Here is a 23,663-nt window from a genome sequence, read left to right on the forward strand (position 1 = left end):
TAAACTAATGGAAGCACAGAAAACCTGAAGCCAGGTTCAGTTACATCATAGAGCTGGTTTACAGCCCCACAACAGGTTAATCCAGCCGTGACGCATTCAGATCTGAGTCTCTATCAGTATGTATTGACCGAGTTTCAGTTTAAAAAGAGTCTTCCAGCAGCTCCCAATGTACTCCACTGCATCAAAAACAAATGTGTGCAATATATTCACATATATACAGTGTACAGTACATCCTGCTAAAACCTGTTTTTACAGTACATTCATTTTTATTCAGCATTCAAGGGCTGATATGATTCAATTTTAAATAAAACCAACAATAGTTTCAATAGTTTTCGGGAAATGTGAAGTATGATAGGGGAATAATTCCATTTAAGTCTGGTCTGAATCTACTGATGCAGGAATAATATTCTATCATTTTTTAAATGTCAATCAACATGTTTCCAGTATTTTTTTTAATTATGTGCAGTTTTTTCTGTGACCTGCTTTGTGCCTTATTTTTTTAAGACATTGTTGAAATGAGTTAATATTTCCAGGAAGCAGACAGAAGTATGCTTAACTAACAAGCAGATGTTTGAAACCTCTTATAAAATTATGTTTTTAGGTCTTAATAATAGACAGAAATAACTACATCTGTAATTATTTACATTGAGTAAAGTGGAGGTAGGCAGTGCAATACAGCAAAAGTAAAATATCTTTATATGAAAAAGTAAGAGCTTTTGAAAAAATGTAGAAAATATTTAATAATGTGATCTTGGTGGGCGTTTTCCTTTAAATCTTTAGTCACACACAGCATGCCAAAGCTGAAAAGGTCCAGGTCTCTGCTCCACCCGCGGAGCCCTGGAATCAAACCAGGTGGTGCTGAATCATTTCTAGCTAAAAATAAAAATACAAAACATGTCAATAATACATTATCAAAGATTAATCGGTGTTGACCACTGCTGTCTATGAGCCTGAACACTGGTTGGAATGGAATAATGTGAGGAGTAAGACAAAACTCTGTGGCTCACTGGTGGAATAACAGAAAACTGAAGTGGGTAAATGCTCGGCTGCGAGAAAAATGCTACATTCAATTTCTGACCTAAGTAAAAGTAAACACGTAGGAGGTAAAATTTATCTAAGCGATGAAGTAAACAGTGAAGAAGACTTTAGTCCCACTGAGTGAAGAGACCTTGAACCTACAGTTTGGGAGATTTTTGTGTATTTAAATCACTTGAAGAGGAAAGAAAGAAAGAATAGATGTTAAAACTGTTTCATTCGACCAATTATTTGGACTAGATTAAAGCTGCTGGAAGCCATAAGATTAGCTGATGAACTGCTGTTAATGGCCAGCTTGATTACTTTCATTTGCTGCCACATAGGCCTAAACCATTGTCTCCTGTTCTCTGCTCCATTATGTCCCACAATAACCTCCCCACTGGACATGTAAAGTGGTTATCTTGAATCCTTGAGCGCTAACTTGTTCCCAGATTTGTGCAAAATTCCATGGAGTTTAACTGTCCTGAGGAATGTGTCTGACCCCGGTCTGTGGTTACCTAAAACAAAAGTGCAGCACGGACGTGATACCCGAGTAAGAGCGGTGCTGCACGCAGCCAGCGCAACCACAGACTGAAATACTGTACGCTGCTCTAATTTCTGCTCCATTCAGTCCTATCTTTGATTGACTTTTGGAGCAGCAGAGATCAAAGACAGGAGGAGACAAAAGATGAAAGAAGATAAAAGAGGAGCTGGAGGAGAGACATCGTAGAAACTGTCACCTCCCCGTGTCGCCTCCAGTCGAGCGGCAAACAGGCTCTCCAAAAAAAAAAAAAAAAACCCTGATCTGAGTGAAGAGCTCTTTCAGCACTTGCCCTGCGTATTGTTATGCAGGTTTCTGAAGACTGCTTCACTCGGGTTTTTACAAATGTACAAAAGTCAGACCACACCATGTCTGTTGTGGAAATTAACGTCTCCGCTGATCTGTATTATGCTTCCTGTCCACGCTGAGGAATGAGCAGAAAGAGTGTGGCGTTGCAGACAGAGCATTTTTAATATCCTGCCAGAAATTCTCCTCATGTTTAGCCTCCTCGGCGTCTGGCGAGCCTCATCTGAGTTGTCCTTGACACACGATGTGCCAGATTCCTTCTGCCGTGTGTTTAAATTACTCACCTCCCCCTGCTTATCGGTTGAGCCGTGTTGTTGTCAAAAAACACAGGTAGGACTGCTTCTGATGATGATAGTGATGATGATGATGACATTGTTACCCCAGAGCAAGTTGTTTCAAGTGCTTTTAACCAACAACCTTCAAAGTGGATCACCTTAAAGGATCATCCAGCAATTCTAGATCAGAAATCTAGATCAGTTCACTTGTCGCTCTGAGTACTATTCAATCTGCGGAATCGGTCATACTGCATGTCTTCTTGGGCTGTGGATGACCTCTGTCAAGTCTGAGTAAATCACCCTGGTGTAATTTTAGCTAGGGCTTGGCGAGTACAAATTGTCAACAGAGAGCCTGAATTACAAACTTGGATGTGTGAGGTATGAAAGATGGGCGTTCACCGGGCAGAGAGGTTCTAACAAAGAGATGCTATCAAATAGCATTCCTGGAATGAGATTTTGGAGGATGATACATATCAAAGGTGCCCTGTGGAGCTTTCAAACAAAGCACAGACACATTCACGGTTGAGGATCTGTATGAGATGCACCAGTCGTTCAACTAACTTCAATGTAAAACATCAATATTAGACGCTCAGCTGCACAACATGTTCTCATCCCATCATCGCACAGAGCCCCCCCCCCCCAGAAAGCCTTTCTCACACCTGGTTAATGCTACAGCCGCAGTTCAGTCCTTACCTGCTCTGGATGCCTAATATTGCTACAGATGAGTTACCACTGCAGTAAGTTGAAAGCCTGCTGCATCTGCTGCATCTGTGACCTGGGAAAGAGACCTTTAAGCTACGCAGATCCTGTACAATCGCATTAGACAAACTTTCTAATTGCATTCTAATTGGCTGCTCGGCATGGCCAAAAACATACAACTTGTACGCTCACACTGTACAGATCAATTGACCAGAACTGGTCAAACTTTTTCTGACTATTAATAAGGTGTTGCAACTCTGCTGAAAGTGACCATCAGACAAAGCTGATCAGGTGTAAATTTAGTCTTCAAACTGGTCAATTTTGGGTTGAAGTTACATTTAATCTGAACAGAAGCTCCGCAGGTTTGGAGACGAAGACAATGTCCACATTCAGATTGTTGCATTTAAAAATGCATCCTTCTCTCTCCGTTTCAGCCCTCCATCTACACCCAACAACGCTCCCCATGGATGGAAATTAAGTCAGGATGCTTTAGCTTTTGCAATTTTTACCCTTTTTGTTTTGTATGTGTCTCATGTGAGTCCCCCAACTCCCAAGTCCCAAGTCCCTGCTGCTTTTTGGGTGATTTAGTATTGAAAGGTGGAGCTGTTTGTGTTAGTGGGAGCAGTGATGGCACACAGGGGGGCCTGTGTGGAGCCACTCAGGGCCTCAAAGACACAGAGGTCCTCTATCTTAGGGTATGTGTTATCTCTGTAGTCTCCAATACTCAATACTTGTTGCACAACAGGGTTAAAATGGTCATCATGCCTGCATCAAACAATGGCTGTTTCACCTTTCCACCGCCCACTCTTTTTCAGCCCTGTGCACTTTTTTCCAGATTCTTTAGAAACTGGAGGAGTGGACTGTTGGTAGCAGCCAGGACTGTGATTCAACTTTTGGGAAGTGGACTCCTTTGGGAATAGGGAGGAGGCTGCAAAGGTCCAACGAACTTGGGGGGGAGTGACTGAAGAGGGAGGGTGTGGCGGTGGTTTGGGGGTATAAACAGGAACCACCACCGCCGCCTCCTCCGTTAGTGCAACTTTGTACCCTGCACGCCAGCCCGCAGTGGGGGTAGCAGGCTGGAAGCGCGTCCTCCTCCCGGTGCAGTCCGCTCCGCTCAAGTCGTCCCGCTGCGTGCGAAGCACCGCCCGTGCTCTGCAGACATGGCACCTGTCCTGCCGGTGTTCGCCGTCATCATCGCATCGGCGCTGCTGCCAACTGCGACATCGGCCCACCTCAACGACACGTAAGTGAAATCGAGCTTTTCCGGCGTGTCGCGCTGCCTGCAAAAGTTTGGCTCGTGCATCACGCCAAGCGCACGCGCCGGTGTTTGCAGGAGAAGCACGTGACGGAGTTAGCGAAAGGGTGAAAAATCACGTCGCGCAGCAAGTTTGGTGGCACCAAGAGCTGAAATCCAGCATCGTCCCACTGGTGAGGCAGAGAGTCCGGTGGCTGGCCTCAGGGTGCTGTTATGCAATCTGTAGAGAGGCAGTCCCACCAGTGTGTGTGTGTGTGTGTGTGTGTGTGTGTGTGTGTGTGTGTATGTGTGTGTGTGTGAGAGAGAGAGAGAAAGTTCCTCCATCTGCTACCACTTACCACCATTTGATTAATAATCTGCTCATAGCTGCTCAAATTATTGGCACTTAGTGGAAAAACAAGTGATCAGTGGCAATGATTTATTTCCACTAGATGATCTAGGTGGAGACCAGTGATCAGTTGAAACTATGAAACCAAACAGCTGTGATAAAGACAAGAACTCGCTGCCTCTGCATATTGATTTCTGTCCTGACCTTTGTTTTCCAGTCCTGTGTGTTATCTGCACTGTGGTCATCATGGCTCGAATGCCTTTTGTAGTTTAGTATCAGAGTCAAATGACTTCTCCTGCAGCTTCCTCTCTGGCTAAAACGGCATCAATATTCTCAGCAGCACCACACAAAACTCAATTAAATGTGTCCTTTATTTCTCATTGGCAGCGGCAGGCCCCTGTGTGCCAACCGGCCTCAAACACACAACATTCAGCCCAGGGGTTGGTGGAATCGAGATAATATGGTGGTTTAGGGTGTCCTTCCATGTGATTTACATGGAAAACATTTTGATTTGCATATGGATTTCCCAGTGGTGGAAGAATTGCTCAGATCTTTTACTTAAGTAAAAGTACCAATCTCACAATGCCCCCATTACAAGTAAGTCCTCAAAATCATACTGAGGGAAAAGTACAGAAGTACTATAGTCATATGTACAATCAATCTTAGAAGAAAATCAAAGAAACTGATCTTATTAGACCATAACCCTATTTTACAAACGTAGCCTGGTTATAAACTCAAATATTTCCTTCTTAAATGGGTAGATAGATAATTGAGTAAGTTACTTCCCACCACTGGTCTTTTTGCACATTTACACCTGAAATGATAGAGGGTTTTTTTTGGCCACTTGGGGGCAGCAGAAACAAACTGTAAACACAACTGACATCCTGTCACTTTTTATGATGATCTATGTGTCTGCATAAATCGGCCTGTGTACATGTCCAACAGACAGGCTGCTTTTTTTTGGAGTTTTGTTTCTGGCCAACCAAAGATTGTTAAGTTTAACACCGGCTCTCCTTTTAAACTCCGTTTTGGTCTCCACCAACCTGTGGGGAAAATATCAGGCTCTTCAGCAGCTAAGTGCTCCAGGATGTTCACCAGCTAGTATCAACCACTAGCTTTGTCTGTCTGCTGTTTGGTGCCGAGCAGGTAGTTCACAGTGTGTTTTTAGCTTTGTCACTGTAAACAGCCGCCTGCTGTGACACCAGATAACAACGCTATGAGCCGCAGCAGCAAAGCGAACGGCTAAAACATGATAAAACACTCTGCGGAGCTGAGACCTGCAGTTGGGTGATAATTCACCACTATGAATGACACCTTTCACATTTACATAGTCAAGTGACCCACAGGTATTCTGAAAGTAATGATTATAGCTGCTTTAATGGTGCAATTCCAGTTTCACCTCCACCACATGGATTATTTAATTTACCAGGTGAGTCCCATTATATGGTCAGCTGCTCAGCCTCAGTGGGGACTGGAAAAGACGGGATTGCAATAGTTGATGTAGGAATATTATTGCAATTACAAAAAGTGTGTAATGCTAAACATCACATTATATCTTTTCCAACTCATGTGATGTCCTTTCTGTACCTGCAGTATTTTTGCAGTGACCGTGAGCTCCCAGGTGAGAGGAGGGAAACAGGAGACCCTGTGCGCCCAGATCCACGGCCCCACAGAGCCCATCGCTTTGACCGTCGCCCTCGAAATGGACTCTGGCAGCACCGTCATCCTGGAGGAGGCTGTCAAACAGGACTACTACCGCTGCCTGAACTTCCAGGTCTGACTCAACACGTGCACTCTCAGTGTGGCAGTTTGCAGAGTGGGGTGACATGTTTCACTTTGAATAACCTATTGGCTTTTTGGGATTTGCTCGTGCATTTTCAGTGGTGGCGAGGTAGAACGGAGCAGAACTTCCCTTGTAATGTTTGTAGTGGTCAAACGCATCCTTGTGCTTTCCTCTCGTCCCTCAGCCGTCCATTAAACTAATGGCACAAATACTGGAGTTGTTATGCATCTAAATTATCCAGCCGGCGCCATGACAGAGGCTGTCAACACCAATGGTTCTCAGTAAATTACTGCTCTGGTTTCCGTCACACCACTGCTCGCTGTTATGCAACGTGCAGGCCTTGATCCATATTGATGTGAAACGACCCGCTGACCCCAATCAGCTCTGTGACAATAACACTTAGTTTCACTTCGCTCCCCAGATTTTGGCCCTGCTGCAGGCCTGGTCTGGCATTTGTCTGGCTGCAACTAAACAAAGGCTGCTTTCTGCCAGAGGCTTACTATGTACCTGCATTCCTCTGGAGAACACCCCCTGCCCCCTACCCTCACACTCACAACACACACATACAAAAAAACACCCCTCACGACATTTGGAAGTGGTTCCAGTCCCCGTTATATAATAGCAGCTCCATTAGCAAGTGAAAACATATGCTACGCAAGTATGACGCCATTTCATAATTAACCCTGCGAAGTAGAAGAGGTCTGCTGTTGCTCAATTTCAGCAGAGCTCAGATGGATTTGCTTCCAAGCAGTTATTCTAAACCGTTATAGCTGACAGATGTTGCTCTGCAAACACACTCCAAAAGAAGGAAAATGCACCATCTAGAAAAGTCAAATGGGCACAAATTGTACGAAACAAAATATAAAAGTCCTCCCTCTCTTCTTTCCGCTCCTCCTGAAGATTCAAATGTGCCCTGGTCCTCTCTGACGTGTGTTTTCTGGTGTTGCAGGTCCCTTCAGTGCCCACCAGAACTGTGGCAACCATTAATGTCACGATTCAGGGCGAGAGCGCCTCAATGAGCAAGAAGACCAAAATCCTCATTGAGCCTCCTGCCTTCATCCACATCATCCAGACTGACAAACCTATCTACAAGCCTGGGCAGACTGGTGAGAGTTACATGTTGTGGCCTTATTACTCTTACCATGTCCACGAGGAGGACATTGAAAGTGTTGGACCTTCCTGTTGCTGCTCTGCTCTGCTGCTCTGCTGCAGTCGTACTGTTCACACAGCCCACATTATCCTCTCTGCACTGCTTACCAATTCAGCTGCACTTGCAAAATTTTGGACTATATTACAATATCTGCATAATGCTGAGCCACTACTTGACAACTTTAGGAATTATGTCTATATTAAGCTCGCTGAAGAGCGGTGGTTCCTCAAGAGGTCTTGGTGGAAGCTTTGTGCATTAAAATATATAAAAACCCATCAAATCACAGCTCCTTTAATGTAGATATGGATTATTTTCCTTAATTGTAATGTATTTTTTCGATCCATAAATATGTTGTTTGTACTGTACTGTGAAATGTTAAGACAATGGTGCAGCCAGCTCGTCTCTATCTGATGCCAGTGGCATTATTAAACTAGTATGATGTCATCAGGACTAGTGCCCATTACAGGTAGAATTCCCTCAAATTCGCCTCAGTTCACTCATCATGGTTAGCGTCATTCCTGCTCTGGAGGGGAAAATTGATGTCATCAGGGTTATTTTGGTTCGTGCATGGAGATTTTTAATGGAAAGCCTGCATTACAAACACGTCTTTACCAGGCAAAGTCTAGCTGTGGTGTTGCATTATGGGGAATGTAGTACGCAGTGTTTTTGGAGCTTGAGCTCCTGCTAGGAGTTTAAGGTCGGGATGTCTGGGCCTCTGCTGCTTTCATTTTGACTGTTTTTTTTTTGTTTTTTTTTACTGGTCTCTCACGAGTCCTGTGACTTTATGGATGACCAATACTGCAGTGCTGCAGTGCCCCTTTAAACCATAAACTGTTGCCTCCTTGCACAACGTGAAAAAGATGAAAAATGTGGAAATATTTTGTTTTAAAATTAGTTTCAAACCTCACACCATTGGCTATTAGCAGAAAGTTTGCAGACTTTAGGAGAGAGTGGTCTGTAAGAACAGTGCCCTCATTTTGTTTTGTGCCATGAAGTTAATCTGTCACGATGGAATAATCTTTACTCATGTATTGCTGTCTGTGTGCTATATTTTGACAATTAACAGGTGCAATTTTTCCCTTCTTTCCTTTAAAGTCCAGTTTCGAATCGTCTCTATGGATGCCAATTTCATCCCTGTAGCGCGAGTGGTGAGTTTTATTTATTCATTTTGACCATGCAGGATCCTGTGATATTGTACGATGTGTGTAATTCCAACCAGTGAACTTTGTAATCTGGTGTGATTTCTGCCGAGCCGTCGGTGAGTCTGAGGAGCGAGGTCTATTTTGGTTCAGGAGAGTGGGTGGTGAAAGGAGGGATGTTTGTTGATTTTGAAGACAGCGTGGGTGTGAAGCGCTGTGTGGAGTAGTGTGATAAACATGCTGTCAGAGTTCATTTGGCGCACACTGCGTTTGACCCAAACATCTGAATCAATACGGGCTCAAGGCCTTTTCCGTTTGTCTTGAGGGGCTGAAAACACAAATGCGTGCAGTGAACGTGAAATTCATTCAGATGTATCATCTGAAAGTAGCAAGTCCCTTCAGAAGATCTCATTGGAAACAATAAAGCCATAGTTTATAAAATGTGTGTGTGGTTTATACCCACACTGTGTGACCGTATCCTGCTCTGTGAAGCTGCTGCCTCCGACAGCTCATCCAACATGTATGTAAAATATTCAAAAACCTTTTCATGGCTGCACCACTGTATCAAATGTAAAAACATTCTTCATGTCATGTACATCATTTTGTACACGTCTTCCTCCCAAAAATTTTGCTGGTGGTTTTGGTGTCTTCAGAAACTTTCCTAACTAGAATTTAAAATAAATTGACAAAGTTTGTCCAAAAGTTTTTAGGTGTGTTGGGTTGAAAAGGTGAATCAAAAGCGTCCTGGACTGGATTTTCTCTTGACACTAACTTGGTGAATACTGCTAACTACCCAGTTCTTCTGTTTATTTAAAAAAAAATATAACTTTCAGCAAGTTTGTAACAAAAACAGCTGTAACAAAACAGATAAGACAAGCTCATGTAGCTTAAAAAGAAGAAAAGTTGGCACATTTATGGGTAAACTACAAATCTCTTCTAATGACATATTGTGTATATTGTGCATGTTCTGTGAGCACTAAATCAGTGTTTACATAATTGATTTGTTTTTTTTTTTCTTTTTTAGTACAAAGTGGTGGAGCTCCAGGTAAGTTATTGTATGAGACACTGGCTCATGCAGCCTGTGTGGCACCTCTCCTGCCAGCTATAGACCACTTACTATTGCAGAGAAATAACAGAGCATCTTTCACTAATGTAAACTATTTCTGAGTGAAAAGAGGGGGGCTGTGATCAAATCAAAATGATCAGGAAGATAAAAGAGAAGGTTTTTGATATAAAATACTGATATATACTATAAAATTATTTTTAGTTTCACACAGGAAATCCAGGTGTGTTCACTCATAGATGCTTTGACTGCAAAAACAATTCTATAATTCTATGCACACACAGCACCTAAATGCATTTTTGTATTATTTGTATTACTATTTTGAGACCAACTTTTGAACCCTTGTTTGCAGGATTTAAAAACCCATTAAGTTCGACGACCGCTAGTTGTACCCAAAATGGCATCAGGACCATCCAGTCAAGTAAAATAGGCTGAAAGTTGCACAGAGACAACAACCTTCACCAGTATTGTGTCATGTTTCTACAAAAACAAAATCTTATGCCATCAGAATAATTTGAAAGATGTTATAATTGCATAAAAATTGCACCCCTGGGGGAATGGAGCAGCACTTTATTTCAGAGGATAAAACACCATTAATCTACAGCATATTTGTTCCTTTCTTCCTGAAATTCAGTTGTGTATGCAGCAGGTAGCCATTAGCTCTGACCTGCGTGCCCCTGTCTTTACGTAGGATCCCAATTCAAATCGCATTGCCCAGTGGTTGGATAAGGCCATTGTCAGCGGCATCCTTGATCTGTCCCACCCCATGATTCCTGAGGCGGTACAAGGAAGCTACATGATCATCGCCACGACGGACAAAGGAGAGCAAATATCCCACAACTTTGACATCAAGGAATACGGTCTGCTGCAGTTGCATGCTGAAAAAAAAAATCAAAGAACTTCTCACTTTTGCCAAAATAATGATGTTTGATCTATGTTCCTTTTCAGATGCAAGACTTATGATTTGGTTTCTTTTGCTTTAGTGTTGCCAAAGTATGAAGTAAAGGTCCACCTGCCCAGCGTGATTACCATCCTGGATAAAGAGGCCACGCTGCAGATTTGTGGAAAGTGAGTGTCCCACCTGGACAGGACAGAGTTTAACACTGGCACTGCAATCCAATATAAACTGTAATGATATCGCATAGGAAACGGTGTCTGAGCTGCAGGTGTCACTGTGTGTTTCACTGGCGCCTGAGGGCGAGACGCGTCATCAGCTTCCACTGTGAGCTAATGTCTCCCCATTAGCATTTGCTATCGGCCGTTAGTGATGTGAGCTACAACATCTGGGAAACCCTAACTAGCTTTCACCAGCTTGCTAATGTGAGCTTTCATGTTCAGGTGTGAGCTTGTCTGCCTGAACATTGATTTAATGATTGATTGATCAGTTCCTTAAAGCAGCATCTGTGTATCCTTGTGCTGCTTCCTGCAGGTACACTTACGGGAAACCAGTTGTTGGTTCAGTGAAGGCTGTGTTTTGTAGAAATGCCATCCGGTTTTACTGGTACTCAAGCGTCCTACAAAATGACCTGTGCAAGACGTATGAAATGACAGTGAGTGTTCCAGATTCCAAAAACATATTCTTCATTCATTTCATCTAAATATAGACATTTAGTTTGAAGTGAGCTCTTGTTTTTACCTTCCAGACGGATAAAAGTGGTTGCGCAACGCAAACTGTGAACGTGACAGAGTTTTCCCTCAACAAGAGCATGTACGACGACAGCTTCCACGTGAGCGCTGAAATGGAGGAGTACGGCACAGGTAGGCTGACTGAACGCCGGATACCGTTCGTGACGTTTCCGCCGCTCGTTCCTGACGAGCCGCCATCTCTCTGTTTGCTACCACCTAGGGGTCATTCTCAAAGGCAGCGGGCAGACCAGCTTCAGCAGCCACATCAGAACGGTCACCTTTGAGGACGTGCCCGCAGCCTACAAGCCGGGCATCCCGTTCGAGGGAAAGGTAAAAAATTTGTGGAGATTTGTCATTGCGCATGTCAATGAAATTTTCATTGCAACCCCCATGTTAGGAACAGATGGTAAGAAAGATAAGAAGACTAGAAAGAATAAAATTAAGTTAACTACAATAAAATAAAATAAACCATCATGCAATAAAAATATTCGTAAAGCAATTAAAAATATAACAGAATGAAAATATACTAAGGCAATAAAATATGCTAAACAATAAACAATAAAATATACCAGTGAAATGTACCGACAGAATAAAAAATACACAGTGATATGTACTGACAGAATAAAATATACCAGTGGACAATAAAATATGCCAATGAAAATGAAATGTGCCAATATACTAAAATGTATATAATTAGTTAAGTATATGTGTGGACCTAAAAGTTAAGTACACAGAAGGTGCAGGTGGAGGTGTAGGTGTAAAGTGCAGTGCAGTGGTTCACAGTTCTCACAGTCTCTCACTGCAGTGAGGGGCTGCTGGGGGTGATAGCTCTGACAGCTCTGGGGAAGAAGCTGTCCCTCAGTCTGTTGGTGGTGGTGCGGATGTTCCTGTACCGCTTTCCTGATGGAAGCGGTACAAACAGTCTGTGGCCTGGATGGCTGGGGTCCGTGGCGATGGATCTCGCCCTCTTCCTGACCTGGCCTTCATATATAGAGTCTAGGTCAGGAAGGGGGCAGCCCACGATGCCCTGTGCAGTTTTAACCACCCGTGCCAGTTGTTTCTTCTCCTGTGCCGTGCAGCTGCCACACCACACTGTCACACTAAGGCAGAGGATGCTTTCAATTGTGGCCCTGTAGAAATTGACGAGCAACCGAGAGGAGAGTCCAGCTCATTTCAGTTTCCTGAGGAAGAAGAGCCTTTGTTGTGCCTTCTTCACCAGGTAGGAGGTGTTCATGGACCAGGAGAGATCAGATGTGATGTGGAGGCCCAGGAACCTGATGTTGTCCACACGCTCCACCACTTCTCCGTCCATGAGGAGGGGGGCGTGATCCATCTTCCTGGACCTCCTGAAGTCCACAATGACCTCCTTGGTCTTCCCTGTGTTCAGCACCAGGTTGTTGGCTGAACACCACTGGGTGAGCTGGCGTATCTCCTCTCTGTAGTGGGACTCGTTGTTATCTGAGATGAGACCCACTACTGTAGTGTCGTCCGCAAACTTCACGACTGTGTTGGTGGGGTGTATGGCAGCACAGTCGTGAGTAAACATGGTGAAGAGGGCTGGGCTGAGCACACAACCCTGTGGCGTGCCCGTGCTGAGGACCAGAGGGGATGATGTGATGTTCCCTATTCTCATGTTCATGGTTTCCAGAGGATGAATCCAAATGACCTCGGTGATCCCCCTGACTTTACCACTAGTCCCATGACGTTCAAGTGTGTGGTTTCAAGTGAAATATCTCAGCAGCAATCGGATGAACTGACAAGAAAGACATTCCCATCAGCCTGGGATGTATTCAGTGCTAACTGGTGAATGCTAACATGTTAGCATGCTACAAGTTTGGCCTCACAGAGCTGCTAGCACAAAATGTGTGACTGTGCGGCCTGTGTGCACTGACCGCACGTGTGCTGGAAACACAAACAGCTTATTTTGTGCACTGTTTGTTCTGTAGTCTCCATCCTTGGTCTTATTCTCGATAAGAAGTCACGCTCACCATTTCCCTTTGTTAACTTTGCATGTTGTTCAGCCACATACAGAAAACAGAGGAGCTCTTCTTCTTGCTATTAGGAGGTTGCCACCATGTTGCACATGTGTGAAATGCGTCTGCGTACTCATATCCCTGATTTCTAGTATGTATAGAAGTGTGTACGCATTCACTGCGCGTGTGCAAGTCCGCAGCTGTCTGTGCCATGTCCATACTGAAGTATGATCAAGGCTCAAAGACGTTCTTGCTCAACAGAGGATGGACCCTTTACATTTTGGACAGTCCATCATCAGTATGTTGGGGAATGATGAACTTTTTGTCTGGACAGATTCTGAAAGCTCGCTGTGGTTTAACTTCCGCTTTGTGTCTTGTTGGCAGGTCAAAGTGGTCGGTCCAGACAGCAAACCTGTCGCCAATGAAGCAGTGTACCTGTTTGCCAGAGACTCCCAAAACGTCACGCTCACCACTGACATGAGAGGCATGGCTTCATTTTCTTTGGACACCACCCTCTGGAAAGACACTGTCAGTCTAAAGGTTGGTCACTTTTTTTTTCAGCTCTAGAGCTTCCTGATAGCAACCAGTTCAGGATTTATAAATGATTTATAAATCAGTCCAAGTCTTATTAAAGAAACTCATATGGATCAAGTTCAAGGGGAACAACACAGACCTGAATTCTAATTAAATTCATCTATTTTTTAGATTTGTTCTGAATGGAATTAGAGGTTGATAAGTGAAGATTGTTGAGTGAAATTTCGACTTTTGACCTGTGGCTGTTTTATTCGACAGGCGACGTCTAGAACGACGGAGGACAATGACCACTACGTGGCCAGTGTGCGGAGGCCAGAGTACAGGTTGGCCTACCACCACGCCGCAGCGTTTTACTCCAAGAGCAGCAGCTTTTTGAAGCTCATGCAGGTCAACGAGAAGATGTCCTGTGACAAAGATGCCACTGTGCGCGCTCAGTACATCATCCAGGGGGATGAGCTGAAGAAGGGACAGGAAGTCCTCCACTTCTTTTACCTGGTGAGGTTCATGTGCTGGGTTATGAGCTACGCCCAGCTGTTTCAGGCCACGTCTGAACACAGTCACTGACCGAGCGAGTGTAGCAGAAGAGTGTAGAAAAATGGACTCCAAATGTTTTTTTTTCACCTTATTGTATGAAAAACACATTCAGTTGATCTGCCTGTGCTGTGTTTGTTTTTAGGTGATGTCCAGAGGTGGAATTGTGCAGCACGGCCGTGTCTCAGTGGCTGTTAAAGCCGGAACTGGTAAAGAACGAATGTTTCTTTAACTAAGGCTGCCAACTTGAAGGATAAGTCCGGTGATAATCTGTATTTATCTTATTGTCAGCAAATCCCATGAAAATGGGCAGCAATGAATTGATCCTATGAACACAGTTTTTGCTCTGAAGATTCTTCTGTCTTATTCCTCTCTGCCATAGACCTCTAATGTTTTCAATAATCTAAAAAATAAAACCAACGAAACAGTGAGCGGCACTTGTACATACGTACACACCCTCATACATGTACACTACCTTATCCTTTAACCTGCTAGAGGCCAACCTCAAGTATCTCATTTGTGGGCCTGCTTTGTTATCTTAGCGGTTAAGGTAGCATCCCTGGTTTGGTTTCTGCCGGGGACCTTTGTTGCATGCCATGCCGCCTTCTCTTTCCATGCGTTTGCCCTTCGTCTCTACACTGTCTAACAAATAACAGGCAAAAAATCCCAACACATCATTTTAAAAGCAACATGTTTCCAAGGTCAGTTTCAGGCAAACCCATGTAGCTACATTAGCTTCAGGCTAACCTGGCAGATTATTTTTTGTCCATGTGGGGAAAAGATGTTTTTTTTTTTTTTTTTTTTAACATCTGGTTTGTCAATAGCAAAGTAAGAAAGTACGTTTTTTTTGTTTTACGTGCTTTGATTAGAGCCACATGTCACATTTCCTTGTCTTTCTGTGTTTCGGCCTCAGTCAACAAAGGGGAGTTTTCCATATCGCTCCATCAGGTTACTAACCTGGCACCGTTTGCCCAAGTGGTCGTTTACACGGTGATGCCCAGTGGAGAGGGTGTGGCTGATAGCCAGGACTTCCCCATTCAACTCTGCCTCAATAACAAGGTACAGCCCCAGTGCCCCATTTAGACCTTTTAAACATCCAGCTACAGGGGATGAGTCAAAATCTATTTGAAACACAATAGAATATGAGGACATATGCATTGTCTAGTACTTGTGACCTGACCTCATCTAATCAGCTGTCGGACTAATAACCCCCCCCCCCGGTGTCTCCTGTGCAGGTGTCTCTGAAGTTCTCCTCCCTGCAGGAGCTTCCAGCAGAGAAGACCACGCTGACTCTCCAGGCTCACCCCGGCTCCATGTGCTCCGTCAGAGCCATCGACCAGAGCGTCCTCCTGCTGCAGTCAGAGCAGGAGCTCACTGTCGACTATGTACGACACCGATCCTCCGTGCTCACTTCTGCACCTTCACAACACCTCAACATGCTGTTCTTATTGCAAAATGCACAATGTCTTGCTCCAGAGGATGAGAACAATGGGGATAGTGCTAATTTATTTATTTATTTACAAAATATAGTGTGCAATGGCACAGTGTCCCTGCTGCATATACTGGTTTATTATACCTGGCTTACCCAGGACTGTGTACATGTGTGTTTCTGTGCAGGTGTACAGCCAGCTGCCTGTACAGACGCTGTCAGGGTACAGCTATGAGGTTGAAGACTTTGAGCCATATCCCTGCTTCCCTCTGCCAGTGCCAGACCCAGGGCCTGAGCCAGGGCCTGAGCCAGGGCCTGAGCCAGGGCCTGAGCCAGGGCCTGAGCCTGAGCCAGAAGCAGCACCAGAACCGGAGTTAGAAGTCCAGCCAAAACCGGACACTGTGGGCGACTCGGGGGCAGCTGGTCGAGCGAAGCGTACAGTCTTCTTTGGACCACCCAGTCAGAAGAATGATGTCTACAGCGTCTTTAAAGTAGAGAATTGATCAGTTTGATTGTTATGAAAGAGCAGGCTACAGGAGCTGATCTGTCTGTCTGTTTGCATTTAAAACAGCTGTAGTATAACTTCACAGTCTCTTATTTGGTTTTATCCTGTCTGTCTCTCTGTCTGTCTTGCGCTCTGTCTCTCTCCTTCTAGGAAATTGGTATCAAAATCCTGACCAACTCCGATGTGAAAAAACCTTATAACTGCCACGAAAGGAGCGATGAGTTAATTTACTATGATGGTGGTATGTTTTACGTTTTGCCACTGATGTTGTCCATTTACTTCATATTTGATATTGACCTCAAACAGGAAATTACCATTTTACAGTACCCTTAGAAATAGTAGACGATTCAGTGTTTATGGAAGCGGACATGGTTGTTTCGGACGTTGTTGATCAAGATCAAGATGGAGTGACCGAGGAGACTATTAGAACATACTTCCCTGAGACCTGGATCTGGGAGCTGGTTTCTGTTGGGTAAGTTTAGTTGTGTAATTGCTTTTGTATTTTTTTTTATCCATGTTTTTGTAGATTTCTTAGACTCTCCGGTTCCGATGGCCTTCAACATGATGCCACAGAGTGCAGGTGGTGTACTGAAAGGTAAAGAGGAGGAGAAGAAGGAGACCGTCAGGACGTTCTTCCCTGAGACCTGGATCTGGGACCTAGTTACTGTGGGGTAATGATGATGTATCCTCAGGATCAACACATCTGAATAGTTTTTCAAATGTTTGTCTTTGCCTTTTTAACACTGAAAGGTTCTTCAGTTTCTTATATCATTACGTATTACCTGTTAAACTGATGATTTAGTTTTATTGTTTGTTCTTTTTATAATTCTTGAAATGAGACATTTCTAAAATGTCATGACAGTCCAAGACCAAATATATCCAGTTTACAAGGATATTGAATAGCGATAAACAACAAATCTTCACATTTGAGAAGCTGCAACCACACATGGCAAACAGATTCTGTGGCGACATTCATGATCCCCAGGAGCAGCTATGACTTTGGTGATTTTGACTTTCCCTCTGGCGCCACCAGCACGTTGACTTCATCTAGCGCCACCCTGAGGTTGACAGTTGTTTGGTTTGACTGACATGTTTCAGCAACTATCACCTGACTTTTCATCTTATGCCACTTTCGGGGCAAAATTCCAATTTATCCTGTGCTTCGGTTTATGACTCGGCTGTATTTTGCTTTGCGATGTGCTAAATAACAAGCGTTAACATGCTAACATGCTGCATTAAGCTGGTGGACATCACACCTGTTAAACGTCTGCGTGCTAGCATTGACGCTAGCATTTGTGCAAAGCGCAGCCTCACAATGCCGCTAGCACGGCGGTAGACTTAATCCTGTTTAACGAAATGTCTCAACTCAGACATTCACGTGTTTTTTTGTGTGGTTTTGGCTGGATGTTTTGTCAGGAAATGTGGCACAGACATTCATTTCCCCGTCAGGATGATTTGCAGTGACTTTGCTGATCCATCATGCTAACACGCTAAACATAGCAAACATTATATCGGCTCAGCCAGCCTCGAAGAGCTGCTAGCGTGACTGTCGACTCGTGGTCTCGTTAGATGTTGTGTTTGGGTGCCTGAGCGGGGGCTGGTACACCACATAGTATTTAATCTCTGCAGCTAGTCAGACTCCCCAGGGGATGGAGCTTTCCTCTTGCACCCCACCTAGAGCCAAAACCACAAGCTATCTCATCATGTATTAACACAGATTGCCACATTATTATGAGTGTATGTAACATGCATTCCTGTTTCCACTCATAGAGCTTTAAGGCGAACTCTGTTCTACTTGAGCTTTTTTCAACTTGACTCTTGCTTGTCTGTCTGTTCAGAGACGGTGGGTCGGTGAACGTGGAGAAGACGGTCCCCGACACCATCACAAAGTGGGCGGCCGGAGCGTTCTGCGTCTCCTCCGTTGGCTTCGGCGTGTCGCCCAACACTGGGCTGACGGCCTTCCAGCCGTTCTTTGTCAGTCTCACCTTGCCCTACTCTGTCATCCGGGGGGAGGTGTTCACACTCAAAGCCACGGTCTTCAACTATCTCTCCAAATGCATGATGGTAAATTCTTAAGGTCTCACAGATGGAGTTTATTTAAATGGGTGACGACGTCGTCTGTGACATGATTCATTTGACTCTTGGCTTGTAAAAATGACATGATTTGAAACAGACTAATACATTTTTGGATATATCCATGCGAACGAAAACATCTGTGTATTTAGTTTTTTTGTTTTTGTTTCTGTCTGCAGGTGAAGATTACTCTGGCTGATTCAGACCAGTACACCTTCAGAAACTGCGATGGCTGCCAGTACAGTGTGTGTCTGTGCGGGGAGGAGAGCAGGACCTTCTCATGGATTGTAACTCCGACAGCCTTAGGTATCTATGGAAAGCTGACTAGAAACAATGCTGCCTCAGTTCTTCCATTCATTCGTTTGTTGCAAATCATATAAGCCTGTCAGTGTTATTCAGCTGTCTGGCACGCTGGATTTGCACTGTTGGATTACATATTGTGTGTTTCTTTGGTGGTCTGTGGAAAGAGCTTCATTTTTTTTGAAAGGGCAGGTGAACATCGATATGACTTGAATAATCATTACAATTTCAGTAGGAACTTACCAGTGTTTTTGCGTTTTTCAGCCCATTTACTACAAATGACATTTTTCTTTACACTACCGGAGAGCATTTTCCAAACATGCTGTGTCTTTTTACTACATTACCCAAGTCAACATTTGGACTTGGGCTTAGGTCATTAATTACAGTGAACATACTGTAATATCTCCTTTATTGTTGTTTTTTTAGTTAAAGGGATGTTATTGTAGTGTGGTAATGCAGCTGTGAGTCCAAATTGATTCGAAAACCAGCACTACTGGAAAATATACTTGCTCAAGTACTATCTCGAAGTACTTCTACTTACAAATATGTCACTTTTTACTCTACTACATTTATTTGACAGCGGAAGTCTCTTGTTTCTTTACAGATTAACATTTTACTTACAAAACAGAAGATGACCTGATAATATATGACACATGGCAATATAGATAAAGTCACCAGTATGGGAAGTCAGTAAATGATTTTAAATGTGGGACATGTAATAGAGGACTTTTACGTTGTCTCATTGCTACTTAGTAAGTAACAGATCTAAATGTTTTCCACTACTGAAAACCATACCACATCCAAGGCAGAACAAATCCTAAAATGTGTTATTTCAGGAGGAGAGAGTTGTTTTCTGGAACAATGCACCCATAGTGATAGACAAAAAAAACTATAATCCACCTTTCAGTTTTAAGAAGTTCTATAAAAATCTCAGGATCCAGTTCCCTGCCAGGGCTGCTGCTATATTGAGGACACTGGTGTCACATCTTCTATATTCTTTTCTGGAATTCGGGGACTTTGACATTTTATATTAGGCTGAGAAAAAACGATGGAATAAATAAAAAATCTTAAGTATCATACATTAGATCACTTTTATGAAAAATATAACTAAATTCCAATCGGTGCACACACACATTTGGCATGACCTTTGTTCGAATGAACTCCTGGATAATTGGATAATCCTTATCCAATGTGATGCTCTGATTTTCATACTGTAATGAAGGGAGTGGTATGAAATGAAATTTGAGAATGTGTATGAAAAGCACACTAAAATCTAAAACACTGTGGAGTGCCTGGAAGTGATAATGTGAAGTGCTCACACTTTGTCGTGAAGGGGTAAAAACTTGCAAAAACGCTGGTGTAGTCCTTTAATTATCGAGAGATCGAGATCGTCTTTATTGTCACTGAGCATAGCATGTCAATGAAATTTGTATTGCAACCCCCATGTTAGAAACAATAAGAAATATAAGAAAGTAATAATAAAATAAAATAAAGATACTAGAATAAAATAAACTAACATGCAGATAAAAATGTGTAAATGCAATAAAAATATGCCAGAAGTGAAAATATACTCAGGCAACAAGAATATACTAGAACAATAAACAGTAAAATACACCAACAGCATAAAGTACACCAATAGCATAAAGTACACCAACAGCATAAAGTACACCAACAGCATAAAATATGCCAACAGCATAAAATGTACCAACATCATAAAGTATACCAACAGCATAACATATACCAACGGCATAAAATATACCAACAGCATAAAATATGCCAACAGCATAAAATATGCCAACAGCATGAAGTATACCAACAGCATAACATATACCAACGGCATAAAATATACCAACAGCATAAAATATGCCAACAGCATAAAGTATACCAACAGCATAAAGTACACCAACGGCATAAAATATACCAACAGCATAAAATATGCCAACAGCATAAAATATACCGGCAGCATAACATATACCAACAGCATAACGTATACCAACAGCATAACGTATACCAACAGCATAAAATATACCAGCAGCATAACGTATACCAACAGCATAACATATACCAACAGCATAACGTATACCAGCAGCATAATGTATACCAGCAGCATAACGTATACCAACAGCATAACATATACCAACAGCATAACGTATACCAACAGCATAACGTATACCAGCAGCATAACGTATACCAACAGCATAACATATACCAGCAGCATAAAATATACCAACAGCATAAAATATACCAACAGCATAAAATATACCAGCAGCATAACGTATACCAACAGCATAACGTATACCAACAGCATAAAATATACCAACAGCATAACATATACCAGCAGCATAACGTATACCAACAGCATAACGTATACCAGCAGCATAACATATACCAACAGCATAACGTATCCCAGCAGCATAACATATACCAGCAGCATAACGTATACCAACAGCATAACGTATACCAGCAGCATAACATATACCAACAGCATAACGTATACCAGCAGCATAACGTATACCAACAGCATAACGTATACCAGCAGCATAACGTATACCAACAGCATAACGTATACTATATTCAGCAGCAGCTGAAAAAAACATACTAAAATGTGTATAGTGCAAAATTTATTGTGCTCATTTAGAGGCTTTGCAACCCGAGACGAACTAATCAGAGGGAAAGACGAACAGCAACAGATGACTTCTGTCAGGATCAGTTCTAATTGTGATGTTAACGTCTGTGCAAAACATCACCTGTTAGTTTCAATCCAAAAATATTGATTGAATATGATTTCAAGCGGTGTCAACCCCTCCTTGCATCCTCATTACCCAATGAAAACCCCCATCTGACTGTTATTGCTGTCACTAATAATATAATGCAATCTTCACATCTTTCTAATTAAATACTGATGTTGTTTGTTCCGTCCAATACAAGTTAGACTTTCAGTCATAAAGATGAGACAGAACAAGCTAATTAATCTGTATTAAGGGCACTGACAGCTGTTGCGTCGGCACTGCTGGAAGCGAAGGCTGTTGTTGTAACGCTGCCTGGCAGAGGATTTCTATCAGCCTCCATCAGCAGGGATGGAGACGAGGCCCTGATGAATGTCAAATTGCGCTCCTCTTACTCCCCCTTAGAGGAATGCTGACAATTACTTGTACTAACAAGTCAGGTAGTATCTCTGACGAAACACTCAGAAACCTCTCCCTCGGGGGGTGATCTGTACTTGTCCTCTGTGTGAAGGTTTGTGGGCTGTGAATAAAGGGAGGGAGGGGGTGAGAGATGGAGCAGTATGTGGGAGAGGCAGCATAATAAGGCAACAAATAGGGATTAATGAGGGCGAATAAGATAGGAAACGGGGGAGGAGGGAAAACAGAGAGGAGGGATGGAGGAGCAGGGAGGATAATGAGTTGGATTGAAAAGCAGACGGGAAAGCTGTTTTGCCTCGGTACACAAAATGTGACAGTTTGACAGCGAGCGGGACCGCTAATCAATACAGCCACGCTCTCAGAATAAGACTGTATGTGTGCACACAGGTCAGGTGAATCTGAAGGTCAGCGCCGAGGCCCTGAAGACCGACATACTGTGTGGCAACGAGGTGGCCACCGTCCCCGACGCAGGCCGAATCGACACAGTGGTCCGCACGCTGCTGGTGGAGGTCAGTGACCCTCAAACGCATCACAAACCATCTGAGCAGCTTGTCACAAAACATGGCACAAGGTTGTAGTGTGGTATAGTCAAAAACCCTGCTAGCAGTGCTGCAGCTAACATTTAATTCAGAATCCTTTTTACTTTGACACTGTTTTCTGATAAATTAACTCATTTTAATTGTCTGAAAAATGTCCCAAACTCCAAGTGAGCCTTAGAATTGTTTCGATTTCTTATCCAGAGTAAAAAAACTGAAGCATTTACTCTGTAATAAGTGACTGAACTGAACTTTTCTTCACATATACGTGTCTGTGATCCAGGGAAAGTTTACATGAAAATTAACAACTCATTTCAACTCATGAATGTTTCTGAAATAAGAGATTTTTATTTTCATCCCTAGTAGTCCATTTTCTCCTCGGCACATTAAGCGATTAAATAAAACTCAATATATGATAATAACACTTTTTTTCTAAACCTGATTTAGAGATTTTGGCAGAATATACAGACATAGATATAGAAATAAAAAACAGGAGAGTAACAAACGTAACAAGCACGTTAATGCAAAGAAGCATTCCACACCTTTAACATACATGAAACGCACTTCTGTATTACTCCAGGTTACCTGGTCTTGTCTGTTATTTTATTCAATTTTTTTTCAGTCTTCAATTAATTAAAGAAACAGCGTCATCGGAGAAGTGCCCACATGAAGAAAAAATGTGTGTGTGTGTGTGTGTGTGTGTGTGTGTGTGTGTGTGTGTGTGTGTGTGTGTGTGTGTGTGTGTGTGTGTGTGTGTGTGTTGAAGACATACATCTTGAATAACTGGTCATATAAAGTTTCATTGTTCAAAAAGAATCACTCACTCTACACACATCACCCTTGTTTTTGGGACTCGTGTAATTGCCTTTTAATGAAAAAGGCATCATTCACTAACATCACTGTCTTTGTGTCTCTCCACTAGGCTGAAGGAACACCACAGATGGTCAGTCATAACGCTCTCCTCTGTCCTGCAGGTGAGCGCTGACAAACGACCTGTGTATCAGTGCCTGTTTTCTCACGGTGCCTCAGGGTGCACGGCCACCCTCCTCTCACGCGGCACAGAGTGAAAACATGATAAAATACATCTTCAACTGCCATTCTGTCTGGGAGACTCGAGTCAGGGTCAGAGGTTGATGCTGCAGTCATTATTGTTAAGAAGCGTTTGTTTTTGTCAGATCAGAGATAAGAATGGAATGGATGGTTGATCATCCACCGTGTCAGAATAATGAATACGTTGACCCCTGGTCCATCTACTGCTTTGTTAGTATTTAAATACAGTCACACCAACATTGATGCTTACAGCAAAGCCAGGGTACATTTAGCTTAGCTTAGCATGAAGATCAGAAACCAGGGGAAACTGCTGGCTGCTGAAAATCTGCGTCACCTCACCTCTAAAAGTCCCTCATTAACGTGCAACATTGTGTTTGTTTGCTTTGGTTTTATGGGGGAGTCTGTGCTAA

The 23,663-nt window shown here is 43.1% G+C and overlaps 1 protein-coding gene across 2 annotated transcripts in view; it reads left to right on the forward strand.

The window, feature by feature from the left end:
• The first annotated feature begins 3,850 nt into the window (after positions 1–3,850).
• LOC121609180 (alpha-2-macroglobulin) overlaps positions 3,851–23,663 on the forward strand; it is a 29,993-nt gene continuing 10,180 nt past the window's right edge. The window contains exons 1-22 of one of the 2 annotated variants that reach the window (XM_041940743.1): positions 3,851–4,078; positions 6,012–6,192; positions 7,151–7,307; positions 8,447–8,499; positions 9,515–9,535; positions 10,245–10,413; positions 10,537–10,621; positions 10,983–11,103; positions 11,197–11,311; positions 11,400–11,509; positions 13,537–13,692; positions 13,945–14,181; positions 14,363–14,426; positions 15,131–15,276; positions 15,453–15,602; positions 15,835–16,137; positions 16,302–16,392; positions 16,476–16,623; positions 17,990–18,215; positions 18,404–18,530; positions 22,055–22,176; positions 23,126–23,177. In XM_041940743.1, the coding sequence (XP_041796677.1) occupies positions 3,996–4,078; positions 6,012–6,192; positions 7,151–7,307; positions 8,447–8,499; positions 9,515–9,535; positions 10,245–10,413; positions 10,537–10,621; positions 10,983–11,103; positions 11,197–11,311; positions 11,400–11,509; positions 13,537–13,692; positions 13,945–14,181; positions 14,363–14,426; positions 15,131–15,276; positions 15,453–15,602; positions 15,835–16,137; positions 16,302–16,392; positions 16,476–16,623; positions 17,990–18,215; positions 18,404–18,530; positions 22,055–22,176; positions 23,126–23,177 (2,917 nt within the window). In that variant the 5' untranslated portion in view covers positions 3,851–3,995. Of the gene's footprint in view, positions 4,079–6,011; positions 6,193–7,150; positions 7,308–8,446; positions 8,500–9,514; positions 9,536–10,244; positions 10,414–10,536; positions 10,622–10,982; positions 11,104–11,196; positions 11,312–11,399; positions 11,510–13,536; positions 13,693–13,944; positions 14,182–14,362; positions 14,427–15,130; positions 15,277–15,452; positions 15,603–15,834; positions 16,138–16,301; positions 16,393–16,475; positions 16,624–16,677; positions 16,823–17,989; positions 18,216–18,403; positions 18,531–22,054; positions 22,177–23,125; positions 23,178–23,663 lie in introns of both variants that reach the window. The other variant, XM_041940744.1, reaches the window with a different exon arrangement.

The sequence above is a fragment of the Chelmon rostratus genome, chromosome 7 (assembly GCF_017976325.1).
Source record: "Chelmon rostratus isolate fCheRos1 chromosome 7, fCheRos1.pri, whole genome shotgun sequence".
NCBI lineage: Eukaryota > Metazoa > Chordata > Actinopteri > Chaetodontiformes > Chaetodontidae > Chelmon > Chelmon rostratus.